We start from the raw sequence: 18,180 nt of genomic DNA on the forward strand, positions 1-18,180 counted from the left end.
ACAGTCTGGATATTAGTAGTTTACATATTGTGCTAAAACATAGCTTCTTTTGTCAATGATTTATTGAATAAATTCCATGAAATTATAAGCTGTAGTTTGCAAGTCATAGTAGCTGAGTTCATAAAATCAAGTAAAACCACATTATAATTTAATGTATGAACCTGCTTGATCCATTTCTTCACTTTCTTGGATATATCTTAGTTCCTGTGTTTTTTAATTTGCCCGCCATTAGTGTTAAAATGTCACCCCCCAAAAAATATTTCCCTATCACAGACAGGGATTGTGATTATGAAAGAGATGTGTAAATTCACAAAACTAACAATGAACCTTCAATAGATAACCATACGCCTAATCTGTTTGGTGGGAAAAGTGCAAGATAGCTGAAATAAGCAGATGTACAGCTATTGATTTGTGTGTGAAACTCACTAACAGGCAAAATCTTTCTAATGGGCAAAAAAGAAATAAGGCCCTTCCTCTGTAAGAAATAGGATTCAGTATGACACAGAATTTGTGTGTGGATGACAAAAACTATGACCTAGATCTGTGGTGGCGAACCTATGGCACACGTGCCACAGGTGGCACGCAGAGCCCTCTGTGGGCATGTGCGCCGTCGCCTCAGTCCTAGGCCTTCAGCTGGGTTTTATGAAACCTTTTCGCTTTAGGCCTCCGCCACCGTGTGCAAAAAAAGAGGTTCAATCAATAAATCAATTTCAACTTCTTGTGCCGTTACCACCGCAGCCACACCCTCCCAATTGGCCATCCCCACCCGGCACCCGATGATACATAAGTGGGTTTTGGGTTGCAGTTTTGGCACTCGGTCTCTAAAAGGTTCGCCATCACTGACCTAGATGAAAACTGGATATACATGAATGTTTAGCAATAAGTGGAAACCAATGCAAGTTGCTTCTCTTGAAAGTATTTCTCAAATGCTCAGATATTTTATATAAATGTATGGCTCCTCAATTTTATTTAATTAATGTTTTTTGCCTTTAAAGCCAGTTGAGACAATTGGTAGGAATGAGTAGAAAGCAACTTTCAGACTATCTGTCTTCCTTTTGTGTGTATGTTCAAAACAGTCAAATGCCACACATCTTCCCATTTTCAACTGTAATGCCATTAGCTTCCTTCCCCTCCAGATAAGAAGACTGTACTGAAGAGCTTCTTTGAAGAAATAAGAATAAACAAGAATCATTTGTGTGTTTTTTTCTTGAAGAAGTAGAAAACTGTATTAGCAATAGCCAGAGAATTTCAAAGCAACAGATATTTGGAAAATAAGAATTGCTTTCAGGCCTGGCAATAGCTAATACAAATACAAAGCATATCTCTGTTAAAGTATTTTGTATGACACACATCTTCAATAGTCAAAACATTATTAACATTATTAAATAAATATATGATTGGAGACTAATAATTTCAATTATGTTTTAGTAAATGTAATTAAAGTGCTTTTTTTTCTTGGTCCATTCTTCACTTTTTGGCGCATTGTTCTAGGTCAGGGGTCAGCAACCTGAAACAGTGAAAGAGCCACTCAGAACCAGTTCCCTCACAAAAGGAAAAACTGGGAGCCGCAAAAAAATGTGTGCACGTGCGCGCATGCGCAGAACAGGGTTTAACTGAAGAGTGGAGCCTACCCTGCATATTTGAATTGATTGGTTGAACTTTTTTAGTCCCACTTTTTTTTTGGACTGCACATGGCAGAGGACTGGGGGCCGCAGGAGACCTGTGTTCTAGGTACACCAGTTAAAGACTGAGTGCAGTGTTTGATCACCAGAATTGTGCACCCCAATTTAATAACTTAACAAATTCAGATCTTGTCCCTCGTCTGTTGAGAATCAAAAGTGGAATTACAGTTATTCTTTTCATAGCTGTTGAGAGAGTACTAAGTTGTATTCATAAGAAAGGAACACACTATTTGATAAATATGAAAACTTAACGTTAATATAATACTCCCCTTCATGGATTACTGCCTTGTCGTGGCGAAGGGGCTTGCGTAATTCAATGAAGCTATGAGCTATGCCGTGCAGGGCCACCCAAGACGGACAGGTCATAGCAGAGAGTTCTGACAAAACGTGATCCACTGGAGAAGGAAATGGCAAACCACTCCAGTATCTTTGCCATGAAAACCCTATGGACAGTACCAAAAGGCAAAACGATATGACGCTGGAAGATGAGCCCCTCAGGTCGGAAGGCGTCCAATATGCTACTGGGGAAGAGCAGAGGGCTAGTACTAGTAGCGCCAGAAAGAATGAAGCGACTGGGCCAAAGCCGAAAGGACGCTCAGCTGTGGATGTGTCTGGTGGTGAAAGGAAAGTCCGATGCTGTAAAGATTTTTTCTCCATAGGAACCTGGAATGTAAGATCCATGAATCAAGGAAAACTGGACGTGGTCAAACAAGAGATGACAAGACTGAACATTGACATCTTAGGTATCAGCGAACTAAAATGGACAGGAATGGGTGAATTTAATTCAGATGACCATCAGGTATACTACTGTGGGCAAGAATCCTTCAGAAGAAATGGAGTAGCCTTCATAGTCAATAAAAGAGTAGGAAAAGCAATACTGGGATACAATCCTCAAAATGACAGAATGATCTCAGTTCGAATCCAAGGCAAACCATTCAATATCACAGTAGTCCAGGTCTATGCCCCAACCACCAGTGCTGAAGAGGATGAAATTGACCAGTTCTATGAAGCACTACAGCACCTTATAGAACTAACACCAAAAAATGATGTTCTTATCATCATGGGGGATTGGAATGCTAAAGTAGGAAGCCAAAAGATAACTGGAATAACAGGCAAGTTTGGCCTTGGAGTGCAAAATGAAGCAGGGCACAGGCTGATAGAATTCTGTCAAGAGAATACGATGGTCATAGCAAACACTCTTTTCCAACAACCCAAGAGACGGCTTTACACATGGACATCACCAGACGGTCAACACAGAAATCAGATTGACTATATGCTCTGCAGCCAAAGATGGAGAAGCTCTATACAGTCAGTAAAAACAAGACCAGGAGCTGACTGTGGCTCAGACCATGAGCTTCTCCTTGCAAAGTTTAGGCTTAAACTGAAGAAAGTAGGGAAAAGCACTAGGCCACTCAGGTATGAATTAAATCATATCCCTGTTGAATATACAGTAGAGGTGACAAATAGATTTAAGGAATTAGATCTGATAGACAGAGTGCCTGAAGAACTATGGACAGAGGTTCGCGACATTGTACAACAGGTAGCAACCAAAACCATCCCAAAGAAAAAGAAATGCAAGAAAGCAAAATGGCTGTCTGAGGAAGCTTTGCAAATAGCTGAGGAAAGGAGGGAAGCGAAAGGCAAGGGAGAAAAAGAAAGATACACCCAATTGAATGCAGAATTCCAGAGAATAGCTAGAAGAGATAAGAATGCCTTCTTAAATGAACAGTGCAAAGAAATAGAAGAAAATAATAGAATAGGGAGGACCAGAGATCTTTTCAAGAAAATTGGAGAAATGAAGGGAACGTTTAATGCAAAAATGGGCATGATAAAGGACCAAAATGGCAGGGACCTAACAGAGGCAGAAGAGATTAAGAAGAGGTGGCAAAATTACACAGAAGAACTATACAAGAATGAGCTTAACGTCCCTGATAATCACAATGAGGTGGTCACTGACCTCGAGCCAGACATCCTAGAATGTGAAGTGAAGTGGGCCTTAGAAAAGCTGAGCAACAACAAAGCTAGTGGAAGTGACAGTATTCCAGCTGAGCTATTCAAAATCTTAAAAGACAATGCAGTAAAAGTGCTACACTCAATTTGCCAGCAAATTTGGAAAACTCAACAATGGCCACAGGATTGGAAAAGATCAGTTTACATTCCAATTCCAAAGAAAGGCAGTGCCAAAGAATGTTCAAACTATCGCACCATTGCACTCATTTCTCATGCTAGTAAAGTCATGCTTAAAATCCTACAAGCTAGACTTCAGCAGTATGTGGATCGAGAACTACCAGAAGTGCAGGCAGGATTTCGAAGAGGCAGAGGAACTAGAGATCAAATTGCCAACATACGCTGGATCATGGAGAAAGCTAGGGAGTTCCAGAAAAACATCTACTTCTGCTTCATTGACTATGCTAAAGCCTTTGATTGTGTGGATCATAACAAACTGTGGCAAGTTCTTAAAGAGATGGGAGTACCAGACCATCTTATTTGTCTCTTGAGAAACCTATATGCGGATCAAGAAGCAACAGTGAGAACTGGACACGGAACCACTGATTGGTTCAAAATTGGGAAAGGAGTCCGGCAAGGCTGTATACTGTCGCCCTGCCTATTTAACTTATATGCAGAGCACATCATGAGAAAGGCAGGGCTAGAGGAATCAAAAGTTGGAATTAAGATTGCCGGAAGAAATATCAACAACCTAAGATACGCAGATGATACCACTCTAATGGCAGAAAGTGAAGAAGAACTAAAGAGCCTCTTGTTGCGGGTGAAGAAGGAGAGTGCAAAACTTGGGTTGAAACTTAACATTAAGAAAACCAAGATCATGGCATCTGGCCCTCTCAATTCCTGGCAAATAGATGGGGAAGAAATGGAGGTAGTGACAGATTTTATTTTCCTGGGCTCCAAGATCACTGCAGATGGGGACTGTAGCCAAGAAATTAAAAGACGCTTGCTCCTGGGGAGGAAAGCCATGGCAAATCTAGACAGCACACTAAAAAGCAGAGACATCACCCTGTCAACAAAAGTGCGTATAGTCAAGGCTATGGTCTTCCCAGTTGCAATGTATGGCAGTGAAAGTTGGACCATAAGAAAGGCTGAGCGCCAAAGAATTGAGGCCTTTGAACTGTGGTGCTGGAGAAGACTCCTGCGAGTCCCTTGGACTGCAAGGCGATCAAACCGGTCAGTCCTAGAGGAGATCAACCCTGACTGCTCTTTAGAAGGCCAGATCCTGAAGCTAAAACTCAAGTACTTTGGCCACCTAATGAGAAGGAAGGACTCACTGGAGAAGAGCCTAATGCTGGGAAAGATCGAGGGCAATAGAAGAAGGGGACGACAGAGAATGAGGTGGCTGGATGGAGTCACTGAAGCAGTAGGCGTGAGCTTAAATGGACTCCAGAAGATGGTAGAGGACAGGAAGGCCTGGAGGAATGTTGTCCATAGGGTCGCGATGGGTCGGACACGACTTCGCAGCTAACAACAACAACAAAATATAATACTATTAATATACCAATCAGCATCTTTTATTTGCTTTCTTCGTATAACTCCACAGCAAATCATGAAAAGCCCAGCTCTGTATACATATGTTATTGTCTTTTTTTACTTGAAATACAGCAAAGAATCCTACAGCATTTTAAGTTTAATAAATATCTATTTTAGGCATTTATTAGGCATTCATCTACTGTATTTCCCACCAAAACATGTCCTTAGTTTTCAGCAATCATGGATTCGGTTTGTAAAGTATTTAAGATACCATAATATTATACAAAGGACTAAGAGTTATTTCTATGGAAGTAGTAATTTAAATGGCTGTGTGTACATATTACAGTATGGTATACAACCTTCAAATTATATTTAATTAATAAATAAATTAGTGCAATCATATTGAAATTATGCATTTCATGAACAGTTGAAAACCTCTTTATAGACTTAGATATTTAATTTTATTCATTGTGTTTTGTAATGTAATATTTCTTTCTTCATACATAGGCTAGTTTTAGTACTCTTTTATTTATTACCTGCTAATTTATGTTTGCTGTGGTGCATGTATTTTAGCAATGTTCTCTGATTCATTTTGAACAAACCAGATAGCAGTCATTTTTCATCTGCTAGTACGTGTCACACTGGGAATCTGAATATGGCTTGTGGAAGCAGAAATCCTCAGTGGTTTTAGTTCTTTGTTATTATTTTTGACACCCACTTGGAAAACTAATCTACCTTTTGCACCCCTTGCCAAATTCTGCCTCTTATTTCATTCGTATTTATTCAAAGCATCAAGGACTGGCAGTTGCTGCATGCAGGAAAGTAGATAGTGATAAAATATAGATATCTTTTGATGGGACTTTTTTGTGAAGTGCAGCCCATGAGATCTATCCACAGCATGGTCCTGTATGTGCTTGGGTCCCTTAATGCAGATAAATGCCATTAGAAATCTAAGAAAATGTGTAATGACATCAGGATTTAATTTTGTTATTAGAGTTCTTGCCAGTTTTTAACTAGAAACTAAATAACTGATATTTTTTTCTTATTAAAAGGATGAAGAGAGGCAAGTGTTTACAGCAATTAGACTTAAAAATTGAGTCTGATGATAAATGAAAATTGGCAGAAATAACTTTATGTATGTACCTTGACAGTGCTGGCTTTTGAAAGCTTAACCAGTCTATTGCACTTTCTCCAATTGCTAGCCTTTTTTTGATGCTGTGTAATTACATGTAAAAACAAATCACTTAGTGATTTCCTTAATAATGAATCATGGTTAACATTATAGCCAGGTTAAGTGGGATGATGTTTGAATTGGACAGTTCTTTTTAATTTGGTTCATAAATGAAATGAAATGAGGTTGTGTGCAGCAATAGTATAATCTTGTCGGCTTAAGAGTATGTAATTATTTATGAAGATTAAAACAGAAATATTAATAAAGGATTCCAAAAGAATCTCTCTAAACTAGGTACATGGGACTTTCTTTGCTTAAAAACATAGCAAATGTAGAAGAGCAGGCTGTCTGGAAAAATGCAAGCACCATTGCTGCTTTCTTCCCCTTGCATGTGAGCCTTTTTTCCCTGCATCAGCACAACAGAGTTGCTAACAAAGCTGCAGCCTTGAAACAGATGTGAGAGGAGACAGGGAGAGAATGTGTGTTTTGGAAGCTCTGCAGCTAGCTGTTGAGGAGTAAAGAAGGAGGTAGGTGTTCCTTCAAAGGGACTGGATGGTCCACAGGTAAAAGAAGTATACAGGCACAGCAAAGTACAGTTTGAAAAGGTGTAAATACTCTACATGCTGGCCATTAACAGAAAGAAGAAGAATTTCAGAGAGCGGAATGGGAGGGACAGCTGGGCGGGCTGGCAAGAGAGTGGGTGGGCAGACCGCACAGGATGAGGAGAGCGGATGGGAAGAGCATGTGGGGTGTGGCAGCCACAGAAGTGGGTGGGCAAACATTTGAAATAGGGCAAGTGGTACATGGATGTGGTTATTTCTCTATTCTTCATGCTATATTAATTGGATTCTTTATTAAAATAAGGCATATGCATCTTCAGCAGAGCCTATTTCAAAGGACAAGCACAGGACAGATGTTTTGGTTGAATGCTGATTTTAAAGGAGGCTTTAAACTGGTTTGTTTTTTAAATATTCAAATATTGACTGATTCAGGTTTATATGTTATTCTTGAATTTTATTATGGCTAGGAGCCTTAACAGTTGGAAGCAATCTAACATCTTGTGCTCTCTTTAATTTTGTAAACCTTCCAGAGTCATTGTGTATGAGTTGGGCAGACATATAAATTTGTTAAATAAATAATAAATCTCTGAGGGAACCTGATATTTAGTGTAATTATGTTTATTCCCCTTAATTACAATATTCATGCTATTAAATTACATTCTTTTTTTCTTGGGTTACAATTTTTATGTTTAAAATCAAATTTGGGTATAAATGTATCCCAGTGAATGATTAGAGCCCCTTAAAGTTAGCTTTGAGGTCAAAGTTCTGTTGTAATTAAATCATATTATCTAAACATTTGTAGGAAACTTTACCCTGTGGTTATGCTTGCCTTTTTATTCTGCTCGTTTATTGTTGATATAATCTTGTATTTGTACTGTTACTGCCAGATCAGGCATTTGGTTTTTACAAAGTATTGAATTTGCAATATTGAAGGTAAGTCAGTGGCTGTAAAAATTTAATTAAGTGGTAATGCTCTGGTTGTTTTCATTTCCTGAGTCATAAAAGGCTTATGCTAATAATCTCAACATGAAATGTAGAATGCTAGTTATTGGTTGCAGAGTATGGACCAAATGAAATATGGTGGGAGTAAATCAATAAGCAAACTTTAGATGTTTGATGTAGAATTAAGGTTGAGTGAGAGAGAATTATTCACCCAGCATAGTTACTTTGTTTTCTTTCCAAAATGGTATTTCCCCCCTTAGTTAGAGGGTTTTTCCCTCCTACAGCGGCTGTTTGTGATTAGAAGTAAAACTCTTCTTGTGCAGCATAGACAACTAAAATGAAATTGGAGATCCAATTCACTCCATGCATATAACCCAGCCAATTTTGTTTAAATCTCCATCCTCTATCTGTAGGGAATTGGCAGACCTTGGGTCTGGGATTATGATCTACTATAATTACCAGACAAATGAGAGACTTAATTTGTAGGTAAGGATTTTCAAGAGGTGCAAAGGAGTGGAAATCTAGCTGCTGCAAAAGGTGGGGTACCTTTGAAGATTAGCTATGGTTATTGCCTGGTAAATTTAACTCTTTTTGTAATCTATAAACAGATCTTCCCATTTTTCTTGCCATGTCTATCCAGTTAGTCCTTCCCTTCTCATCAGCCTTTTCCCAATCTCGCACCTGCCTGCCTTTGTATACAAAGAAAGAGCGATCTAGGACAACTCGCCACAGACATCTTGCCAAGGTTAACTCACCACAGCCATCTTACTGTGGCCAACTCACCACGGGACATTTTGCCACAGGACCATCCACGTGGGATAACTCAACACAATAAATGTTATCCTCTACTGTTTCTTCTACATTATTACCATTTTTGTCAATGGAAATAATGTTGAAAAAACAGTGGCTGATAACAATTATCGTGTTGAGTTATCCCACATAGAATTGTCTCGGAGCGAGTTGTCCTGCTAGCAAATTGGTTGTGGCGAGATGGCTGGGCTGGGTTGGCGACGGTGAAATGGCCGCAGCAAGTTGTCCCATTCCGAAGAAAGAGAGGGGAAATTTTTACATTTGTATGATTTTGTATATAAAAAAATATATGAAGGAACGGGGAGTACATGCAGATTTTTCCGTTATCTGTAGTTGAGATGGTATTTCCTGAATTTAAAAAATACGGTTCTTCTTTGGATTCTTCGCTGACATTCTAAACAACCTTTCAAATGCTATGTTTTTTCTTTGAGGCTGGATGTTATAAATAAGATTCAAGATGATGAATAAGTAATTGTATATATGTTTATGCATGATTATTAATTTCATAAACAGTAGATAAGCTTAACTCTTGTAAGCTCTCTGTCTCTCCCTGGTCAGTTGTATAAAACGTGAATTACATAAAGCAAATGAATTTATTACATCCCTTACTCAGAAAAACAGATTATTGCTTGAAAAGATGCTAAAACCTGAGCATGAAATGAAAAAACCTACATTAGAATTTAACAGCAAGATACTTACTATAAACCTAGGAAATTGGGTATTGACTCAAAAGCAGAAACTTTGAGTTTCCACTAAAAACATTGTAGGAAAATAAAGTCTTGTTAGTCTATGGTGGGGGAAAATCGGGAGTTTGGTAATGCCTTTTCTGATTAAAAATATATATTAAAAGCCGTAAGTGTCAGATCAAGTGAGCTGCAGCTTGGAAGTTTATACTTCTTAATAAAATTAGTTGGAAAAAGTGCTTCCAGGCTTCTGATTTTTTTCTGTGAAGAGTATCAATCAGGAAAAGGTGCTTAATTGAACTTGCTGTGGAAAGTTTAGCTGTTAAAAGAAATTTCAGTAGTAAGTTTCTATTTTAAGTTATGTTGAATTTTGTCCATTCGTTATGCAGTGTCCTGTTGTCCTTATCATCAGACACATAGAATATATCCTTCAGAGGCTTTTTGCTTTATAGATAGGTCATCTGTCAGAGGCACGCTATTAATTCTTTCACTGAGCAGAGAGTTGAGCTAGATGACCTTTGAGATTCTTTCCAACCCTATGATGCTGTGACTATACATTCAGTGAGAAGAAAAATTACTTAGGGAATTCAACTCATCTGGCTCCTTACACTCAAAATGAGTTCCTTCCAAACACCTTTCTGTGAAAAATTTAGTTATCTGAGAATATGGAGCTTCTGTTCTAGTACGGTTTTCCAGAAGGTTATTTCAGATTTTTACTTGATTAATTTGAATATTCCAGGCATTCATCAGTCTTTCCTACCTTAGTCACTCAAGATGTGTTGGGCTACAACTCTCATTGGCCTTTTGAGCATTGTCCCTGAAATCCAATACTGTTATAATGAGCCAACTTGAAAAGTAATTTTTTCATAGGTAGGCCTTGATAATTTTTTTTTGTAATGTCTAAAATTTGCTGTACATCATGTACAATAGTGCTAGACTTAAGACAGTAATTGAGCCTGGAATTTTGGTCATAAGTCATGGCAGGCATTAAACAGATCACCATGTGACCATGCCTGATTTTATCTTTTATTCAGTGGTTCTGACTTACACCAGAGGTCCCCAACCTTTGGGGCACCTGGGACCAGTTACATGGAGACAGGGTTTTCTGCGGACCGGAGGGGGCATGTTTTTATGTGCTACCTTCGGATGGGGCTTTCCTTGTTTGTGCGGCCCGGTGGCTGGCATGCTGCGGCCTGGTACTGGTCCACGGACCAGGGGTTGAGGACTCCTGGCTTACACTATACAACATGTTTGTTAAATGAACCTGTTTCCTTCAATGGAGGTTTCCCCCCCACCCCAGAAACTGGAAACAAATGCGAGAAACCAGCAAAAAATGCTGAAAATTGCAATCATATGACCATTTTCATAAATAGCATGTAGACTTATATACTGCTTCACAGTGCTTTACATCCCTCTCTAAGTGGTTTACAAATGTCAGCCTATTGCCCCCAACAGTCTGGGTCTTCATTTTACCAACCTCGGAAAGATGGAAGGCTGTGTCAACCTTGAGGAAACTCGAACTGCCATAGTAGCCTGTAGCCTGCAATTCTGCATTCTAACCACTGTGTCACCATGCAGTGAGTCAGTTGCCAAGTCCCCAAAATGCAATCACATAACTGCAGGAGGTACAGCTGTTGCAACTTCAGAACCGGGTTGTAAATAGCTCTGGGGAGGTCTGTTGTAATTTTGAACTGTTGCTAAGTGAGGAATACCCATATCCTATTTGACAGCATAGAATAATGGAGAAAAATTTGTTCTGACATAATGCACATTTTATCATTGCTTTCATCAGAGTTTATACTGGCTGCCTTTGTTTATGACCTTAAATCCTCTTTGTTGCTAAATAAGATCTGTGTTGCCTGTGTTAATTTAATGTGATATTTTGCACATCACTTCCTAGAATGTTTTCTATTACTTTTCAGAAATATTTATAATTTAATGAGTTAATGTGGCACAAGAAGTTTGACTTTTATCTTGTAGCATGGCTGATTACCAAAACAACACAACAACCCCCTTTCTTTAATGAAACCTAGCTATAAAATGGGGATTTCAATAGATGTCTGGTCTTCAGAATGATTGGGAAAGAATTCAGTTGAACACAATGATATCTGAATCACTCTTCTTTGCCAGATGCTGTGTGTGAGAGGAACTGGAAATTTGAGGCACCACAGAAGAGCCCTCTATAGCACTTTAGTGCCACCTGATGGTATGGTTTCTAAGTAATTGCTATCTTCATTTCAAATATCCCTATAGTATCAATTTCAAGGTGCGTATCCCCACATATTCCTGTTTTATTTTAGGCAGTTTGAATCCTGCAGAGTTTATGTTGGCTCTGAAATATTCACTGCTTTCTGGAATAACTTTCTTGTACCCTCCTTCTTTCATGAGAGGCTTATCCCTTTTTATACACAGGTATGAATATCTCTTGACTAAAATGAATAGTTTATGGGTGCTGAAATTGGAGGTTTGTAAGCTTGTGTGGAAAAAACTAATACTGCCTTGAGACTAATAGTTTAATGTCTGGCAGGTTCTGCCTCCTTTAAATCCTAGCTCTGTTTAGAGTCCATTATACCCTAGCATAAAGGCCTAACTCCAACATAAATTCTAACTAGGATAAAATTCAGTCTCCTATCCATCCACAGATACCTTTTTCCTGCAAGCACTATGGTATACAGCTTTAACATTCATGTTCCATACCCTCATAATTAGATCTATTTACATCTATATGCTTCCAGAATGATGTCATTTCTAGTGCCTACATCCATGTCACATGGCAACACTTAGCCAAAAGAAAGTCAAGCTAAAAGTCAGATTTGTTTAGTACTTGGATGGAAGGCTACCAGGCGGTAAGATAGACTAGGAAGTTGAAAAATTATTGTGAAACAAAGCACTAGCAAAATATTTCCATATTGTTGCCAAGAAAACTACACAATGCATCATATGGTCAGCAGAGACTGAGCTCAGTTTGAGTCTTTAAATTATTGAATATCACCGTATATACTTGAGTATAAGCCGACTCGAATATAAGCCGAGACCCCTAATTTTACCCCCCAAAAAATGGAAAAAGTTAGTGACTCGAGTATAAGCCGAGGCTGGGAAATGCAGCAGCTCACCTTATGCTCCTCTCCAGAGATCTTCCCTCAGCAGCGGCCGGCAAAGTAGCTCGCACGCGAAACAAGCCTGGCAGAGGAGCCGGAGCGGCGAGCAGAGGCGCCCGGCCCAGATCCTGCAAGGCCCGGCCGAGACGCGCCCCCAGCAGCGGAGCTGCTCCGGCTCCTCTGCCGGGCTTGTTTTGCATGTGAGCTACTTTGCCTGACGCTGCTGGGGTTGCGTCTCGGCCGGGGCCTTGCAGGATCCGGCCCGGGCGCCTCTGCTCGCCCTCAGCAGCACCTGGCCCGGAATCACATGCGAAACAAGCCCGGCAGAGGAGCCGGAGCGGCGAGCAGAGGCGCCCGGCCCAGATCCTGCAAGGCCCGGCCGAGACGCGCCCCCAGCAGCGGAGCTGCTCCGGCTCCTCTGCTGGGCTTGTTTTGCATGTGAGCTACTTTGCCTGACGCTGCTGGGGTCGCGTCTCGGCCGGGGCCTTGCAGGATCCGGCCCGGGCGCCTCTGCTCGCCCTCAGCAGCACCTGGCCCGGAATCACATGCAAAACAAGCCCGGCAGAGGAGCCGGAGCGGCGAGCAGAGGCGCCCGGCCCAGATCCTGCAAGGCCCAGCCGAGACGCGCCCCCAGCAGCGGAGCTGCTCCGGCTCCTCTGCCGGGCTTGTTTTGCATGTGAGCTACTTTGCCTGACGCTGCTGGGGTCGCGTCTCGGCCGGGGCCTTGCAGGATCCGACCCAGGCGCCTCTGCTCGCCCTCAGCAGCACCTGGCCCGGAATCACATGCGAAACAAGCCCGGCAGAGGAGCCGGAGCGGCGAGCAGAGGCGCCCGGCCCAGATCCTGCAAGGCCCGGGCGAGACGCGCCCCCAGCAGCGGAGCTGCTCCGGCTCCTCTGCTGGGCTTGTTTTGCATGTGAGCTACTTTGCCTGACGCTGCTGGGGTCGGGTCTCGGCCGGGGCCTTGCAGGATCCGGCCCGGGCGCCTCTGCTCGCCCTCAGCAGCACCTGGCCCGGAATCACATGCGAAACAAGCCCGGCAGAGGAGCCGGAGCGGCGAGCAAAGACGCCCGCCCGGATCCTGCAAGGCCCCGGGCGAGACGCGCCCCCAGCAGCGGAGCTGCTCCGGCTCCTCTGCCGGGCTTGTTTTGCATGTGAGCTACTTTGCCTGACGCTGCTGGGGTCGCGTCTCGGCCGGGGCCTTGCAGGATCCGGCCTGGGCGCCTCTGCTCGCCCTCAGCAGCACCTGGCCCGGAAACACATGCGAAACAAGCCCGGCAAAGGAGCCGGAGCGGCGAGCAAAGACGCCCGCCCGGATCCTGCAAGGCCCCGGCCGAGACGCGCCCCCAGCAACGGAGCCGCTCCGGCTCCTCTGCCGGGCTTGTTTTGCATGTGAGCTACTTTGCCTGACGCTGAGAAGACCCGCTTGGGCACTCGGGTTGGTGTCAGTCTCCGCAGGCCCTTCTTGTTTCCAGGAATGTCAAGCGCGCTTGGCTCCCCACCCCCACGGCAGGGCAGGGCAGGGCAGAGTAGGGATTTCTACTCTCTTCTTGGCAGAGGAGCCGGAGCGGCGTGCTCCTCTGCCGGGCTTCTTTGCATGTGAGCTACTTTGCCTGACGCATCTCTAATGACTTCAAGTTCGGGTGCTAGTTAGAATTTATATCCAGATTGCCTCTCAATTTACACACCCAGAGCCAGAAATGGCATTTTATCCCAGCAAAGTGACCAAGAAGAGAGTAGAAATCCCTATTTTCGGAGCCGAGAAGAGAAGCGCGGCTACAGCAGTTGTTGAAAAATCCAGCAGCAGAGTTCCGCAGAGGAATAAAAAGCACGAAGAAAAGCAAAGGAAACGGTGAGGAGGAGGAAGAGAGACACCTTGGCTTCGTGCAACTCTCTCTGGAGTAACCGTCACAGCGGCTCCATCGTGTCTCCAAGGTGCAAAGCTCCTCCTCCCCAATGCCTTCCTCGGGAGCCCTCGGGGCTTTTGAGAAACTCTTTCCCGCTGCCTCGGCATCAGATTCCGCCGCCGCCACCGCCGCCTCAGCTGCGGACGGCCGAAGGCCCAGCCTAATCAGCCGCCAGTCCCCAGAGACCCGAGAGCTGGCACATACGGGTCTGCCACACGGAAAGCAGGGAACAGGGTAGTTAAATATGGCTCTTCCCTGCCGCGTTCTCAGGTTACCTTGGCGCCCCACCATCGCCACAGCGGGGAGAGAGAGAGAGAGAGAGAATTGCGCGCGAGCGAGCCCGAGCTAGAGTTCCCCCCAAGGGGGCGGAGAAAGAAGAACTCTCGGAGCGTTTCTTTCGTAAATACGCGCGCAGGCACACACTCGCCCAGCCGCGCACTTCGCCCAGCTTCTCGCGGGGAGTTTGCAAGCCCTTCGTTTCTCTTCAGGGCCGTCAGAAGGGCGAGCAAGTCTCTGCCCTGCCCTGCCCTGCCCTGCCCTGCCCTGCCGTGGGGGTGGGGAGCCAAGCGCGCTTGACGTTCCTGGAAACGAGAAGGGCCTGCGGAGACTGACACCAACCCGAGTGCCCAAACGGGTCTTCTCAGCGTCAGGCAAAGTAGCTCACATGCAAAACAAGCCCGGCAGAGGAGCCGGAGCGGCTCCGTTGCTGGGGGCGCGTCTCGGCCGGGGCCTTGCAGGATCCGGGCGGGCGTCTTTGCTCGCCGCTCCGGCTCCTCTGCCGGGCTTGTTTCGCATGTGATTCCGGGCCAGGTGCTGCTGAGGGCGAGCAGAGGCGCCCGGGCCGGATCCTGCAAGGCCCCGGCCGAGACGCGACCCCAGCAGCGTCAGGCAAAGTAGCTCGGCCGCGCGCAAGTCCTCGGTAAGTTCTTTTTTTTTGTTGTTCACTGGAGTATAAGCCGAAGTGGATTTTTCAGCCCAAAAAGTGGGCTGAAAAATTCGGCTTATTCTCACGTATATACGGTACTCTTTCACTGAAGAGCTCATAGATAATTTATCAATGGCACAGAGGAATATATGCTGAATTTCATAATTTTCGCAAAATATACTTCAAACTTTAACTACCTTTTTTTTTAAAAAAAACCTGCTTATACTGTACTGAACAGGAGTGTTTGTATATATGCAAGTGTATACCCCATACATACACACATACCTTTTCCCTTCTTTTGTATTTTTGCAGAAGTAACCATTCATTATAAATATGGTCTGCCTGTGATAACACTTACATTACCGTCAAGAAAAGAACGTTGCCAGTTTACCATCAAGCCAATGCTAACAACTGTGGGCACCTTCTTACAGGACATAAAGAAAGAAGATAATGCAATTGAAAAGGTAGAAGTCTTCACAGCAGGTACTAATGCTGGTATCACTTTGAAAATCAAGTTTTTTCCAACTTTTCCCAGGTATTGCAAACACCTTATTAAAATCTGCCAAGGTTACATTCTTTAAATCCCAAGTCTGTATCTGCTTCAACTCTCACTGTTGCTGCTTCACTTTCTTTCAATTTTTCATCCTTTCACTGGCTCATCACCAGGGGAAAAAAGGGGATGCATGAAATAAATGGGAGCTCTGAATAAGGGAGTGGAAGGAAGTTTACAGGGGGAACAAAATTCATGGTTAGGAAAATGTGCGGTTAATGTTAGATGAACAATTCAACTTATGCTGTAGTTATAATAATAGACCGCTTACTATAGTGTTTATTCCAGAACATTTGTTAAGCAGGAAAATATATTTAAACATTAGCAATTTATCCTGAAGAGATTAAGTAGAATTCGTATGCAGATATTATTGATGTAAATTTGTTTCATTTTTCATTTTATAATTAAACGAGACAAATGCTTGCTGTCAAAACAAAGTTAAAATATTTCATGACCCCCACATATTTAGTTTTTATTTCTTTTTAAATAGTTTCAGTCACGTTTCATCCACTGTAGGTTGAATAGAATAGAGATTTGCTAAAAAAAAGTCTACGACTTCAGTCTTCAAGATCCCAACTTGAGTCCAAATGTCCTAATTCCAGGCAGAAAATACTAATACACATTTGCACATTTGCAAGTGCAAACGGTCCAGAGAACAGGCACTTTTCAAATCAGTACAGAATAGTCTTCAACTTACAGTCACAACATGGACTGGAAAATTTGGTAAGTGGTACAATCATTGAACAAGACATCACGTAACCATAACTTGTGATCTTCTCTGATTCCTTTCCCATTGGTATTGCTTGCTAAAAGCTGTCTGTGAAGGTTGCAGATGGCCATCATGTAACCCCAGGACACTGCAACCATCTTAAATGTAAACTGGTTACCAAACACCCAGTTCATAATCACATGACTGTGGGATGCTGCCAAAGTCATAAGTATGAGGACCAGTTGTATGTCACTTTCTCAGCACTGTTGTAACTTTAAGCGGTCACTGAATAGTTGCAAGTTGAGGACTACCTATGTTTGTTCAAAGCTTTCTTGAGTTAATATAAAAGCAGAGCACTTAACATTGAATTTTTAGGGATGCAAGTCTAACTCTAGTGGAGTGCACATTTATAGAAGTGTGCAAAAAGTTCCAAGCTTGAAACAAAATACTTCCATTCCATTGTTTGTGCTTCAAATAAAGCAGAGGTGTTTTTTCCCTAAGCACACACTGGTGGGGCATGTGCAAGATCAAAAGACAAATTCCAGTGTAGGCACACTTCTGTACTATAGGTTCTTCAGTTGTGTAAGCTCCTCCTTAGACTCTATCCAACTACTTACTGGCTACTTGAATAGCAGTTAGTCATTAATCATCCAAAACCATTAGACATGTGTCTTTTGGATACCTGTGTCTAAGCTGAAAACATACCTGCACTTATTCTCTGCAAAACATTTTTGAGCAGAAAAAAATGCTATGCTAAATCAAATTCTGTCTGTTTAGAGAAGTCCTTGAATAAACTGTAGGAGAATTTAGATTCTGAAGATAGTAGAGATTTGGCAGACCAACTTCACATTGACATTTGTGCACTAAGACCAATTGGTGGGAAACAAACCTTTGTGCTTGCTAGCCTGTATTGTCCAAGGTGAAACAAAACATCATTACCAATTACAGTCTCTTGGTAGAGTGAATTCTAGATGAAACTCTGAAATATCCACGAAAGGAGCCAGAAGCACCTTGGTAGGTGCTTTCTGCACGGATGTAATGAAAATAGCCAGAAGAAAGTGAGACTGTGAATCTCCTATTTTAAGCAGCTGGTATTTAGGCTTACTAAACTTTTTGGAATTGCCCCCTATTATGTCTCTTGCCCTTGTTGTTCATCTGCATTGAACAAGAAAGTGATCTCCAGGGTAGGGGGCATGTTGATGAGTCTTGTGCATGCTTGGATACTGATTTTACAGAGCAACTTATCTTCTTCAAAAAAAAAGCTTCCCTTGATGCAATCCCCTGACTTGTATTAAAAGGCTAGCCTCTTATCTCACTTTCCAGACCACTGGCACCCATTATTCACACACAGCGAATGAAAGGCAATACCTCTAACGTTATCTGCTCGGTTAAAAGCAGAATCACTGACTTGTCTGAAGCATGCTGTGTTGATTCATCAGCTCATATCATTTGAACGATGGGATTCGAGCACTCACTACTGTACCACTTGCATCACAGTAGAATACAACTTTCTCCATAATTTCACTCTGATGGTTCTTGGATTACAGACATCACATGCTGCATTCTCTACACGAAAGCAGTTCTAGCCAGCAGACCACAGCCCCAGTGGAGGAAGATTCAAGTTTTGTGCCATTGGGATATCATCAATTCACGACATGTCAAGTG

General features: G+C 42.7%; 1 protein-coding gene across 1 annotated transcript in view; it reads left to right on the forward strand.

Annotated features, from left to right (window-relative positions):
* MCUB (mitochondrial calcium uniporter dominant negative subunit beta) overlaps positions 1-18,180 on the forward strand; it is a 46,465-nt gene that overhangs the window by 20,534 nt on the left and 7,751 nt on the right. The window contains exons 2-3 of the mRNA XM_081332514.1: positions 11,459-11,534; positions 15,569-15,739. Of these exons, the coding sequence (XP_081188640.1) occupies positions 11,459-11,534; positions 15,569-15,739 (247 nt within the window). The remainder of the gene's footprint in view (positions 1-11,458; positions 11,535-15,568; positions 15,740-18,180) is intronic.

Source organism: Vipera berus, assembly GCF_964194415.1.
Source record: "Vipera berus genome assembly, chromosome: 7".
Classification (NCBI taxonomy): Eukaryota; Metazoa; Chordata; class Lepidosauria; order Squamata; family Viperidae; genus Vipera; species Vipera berus.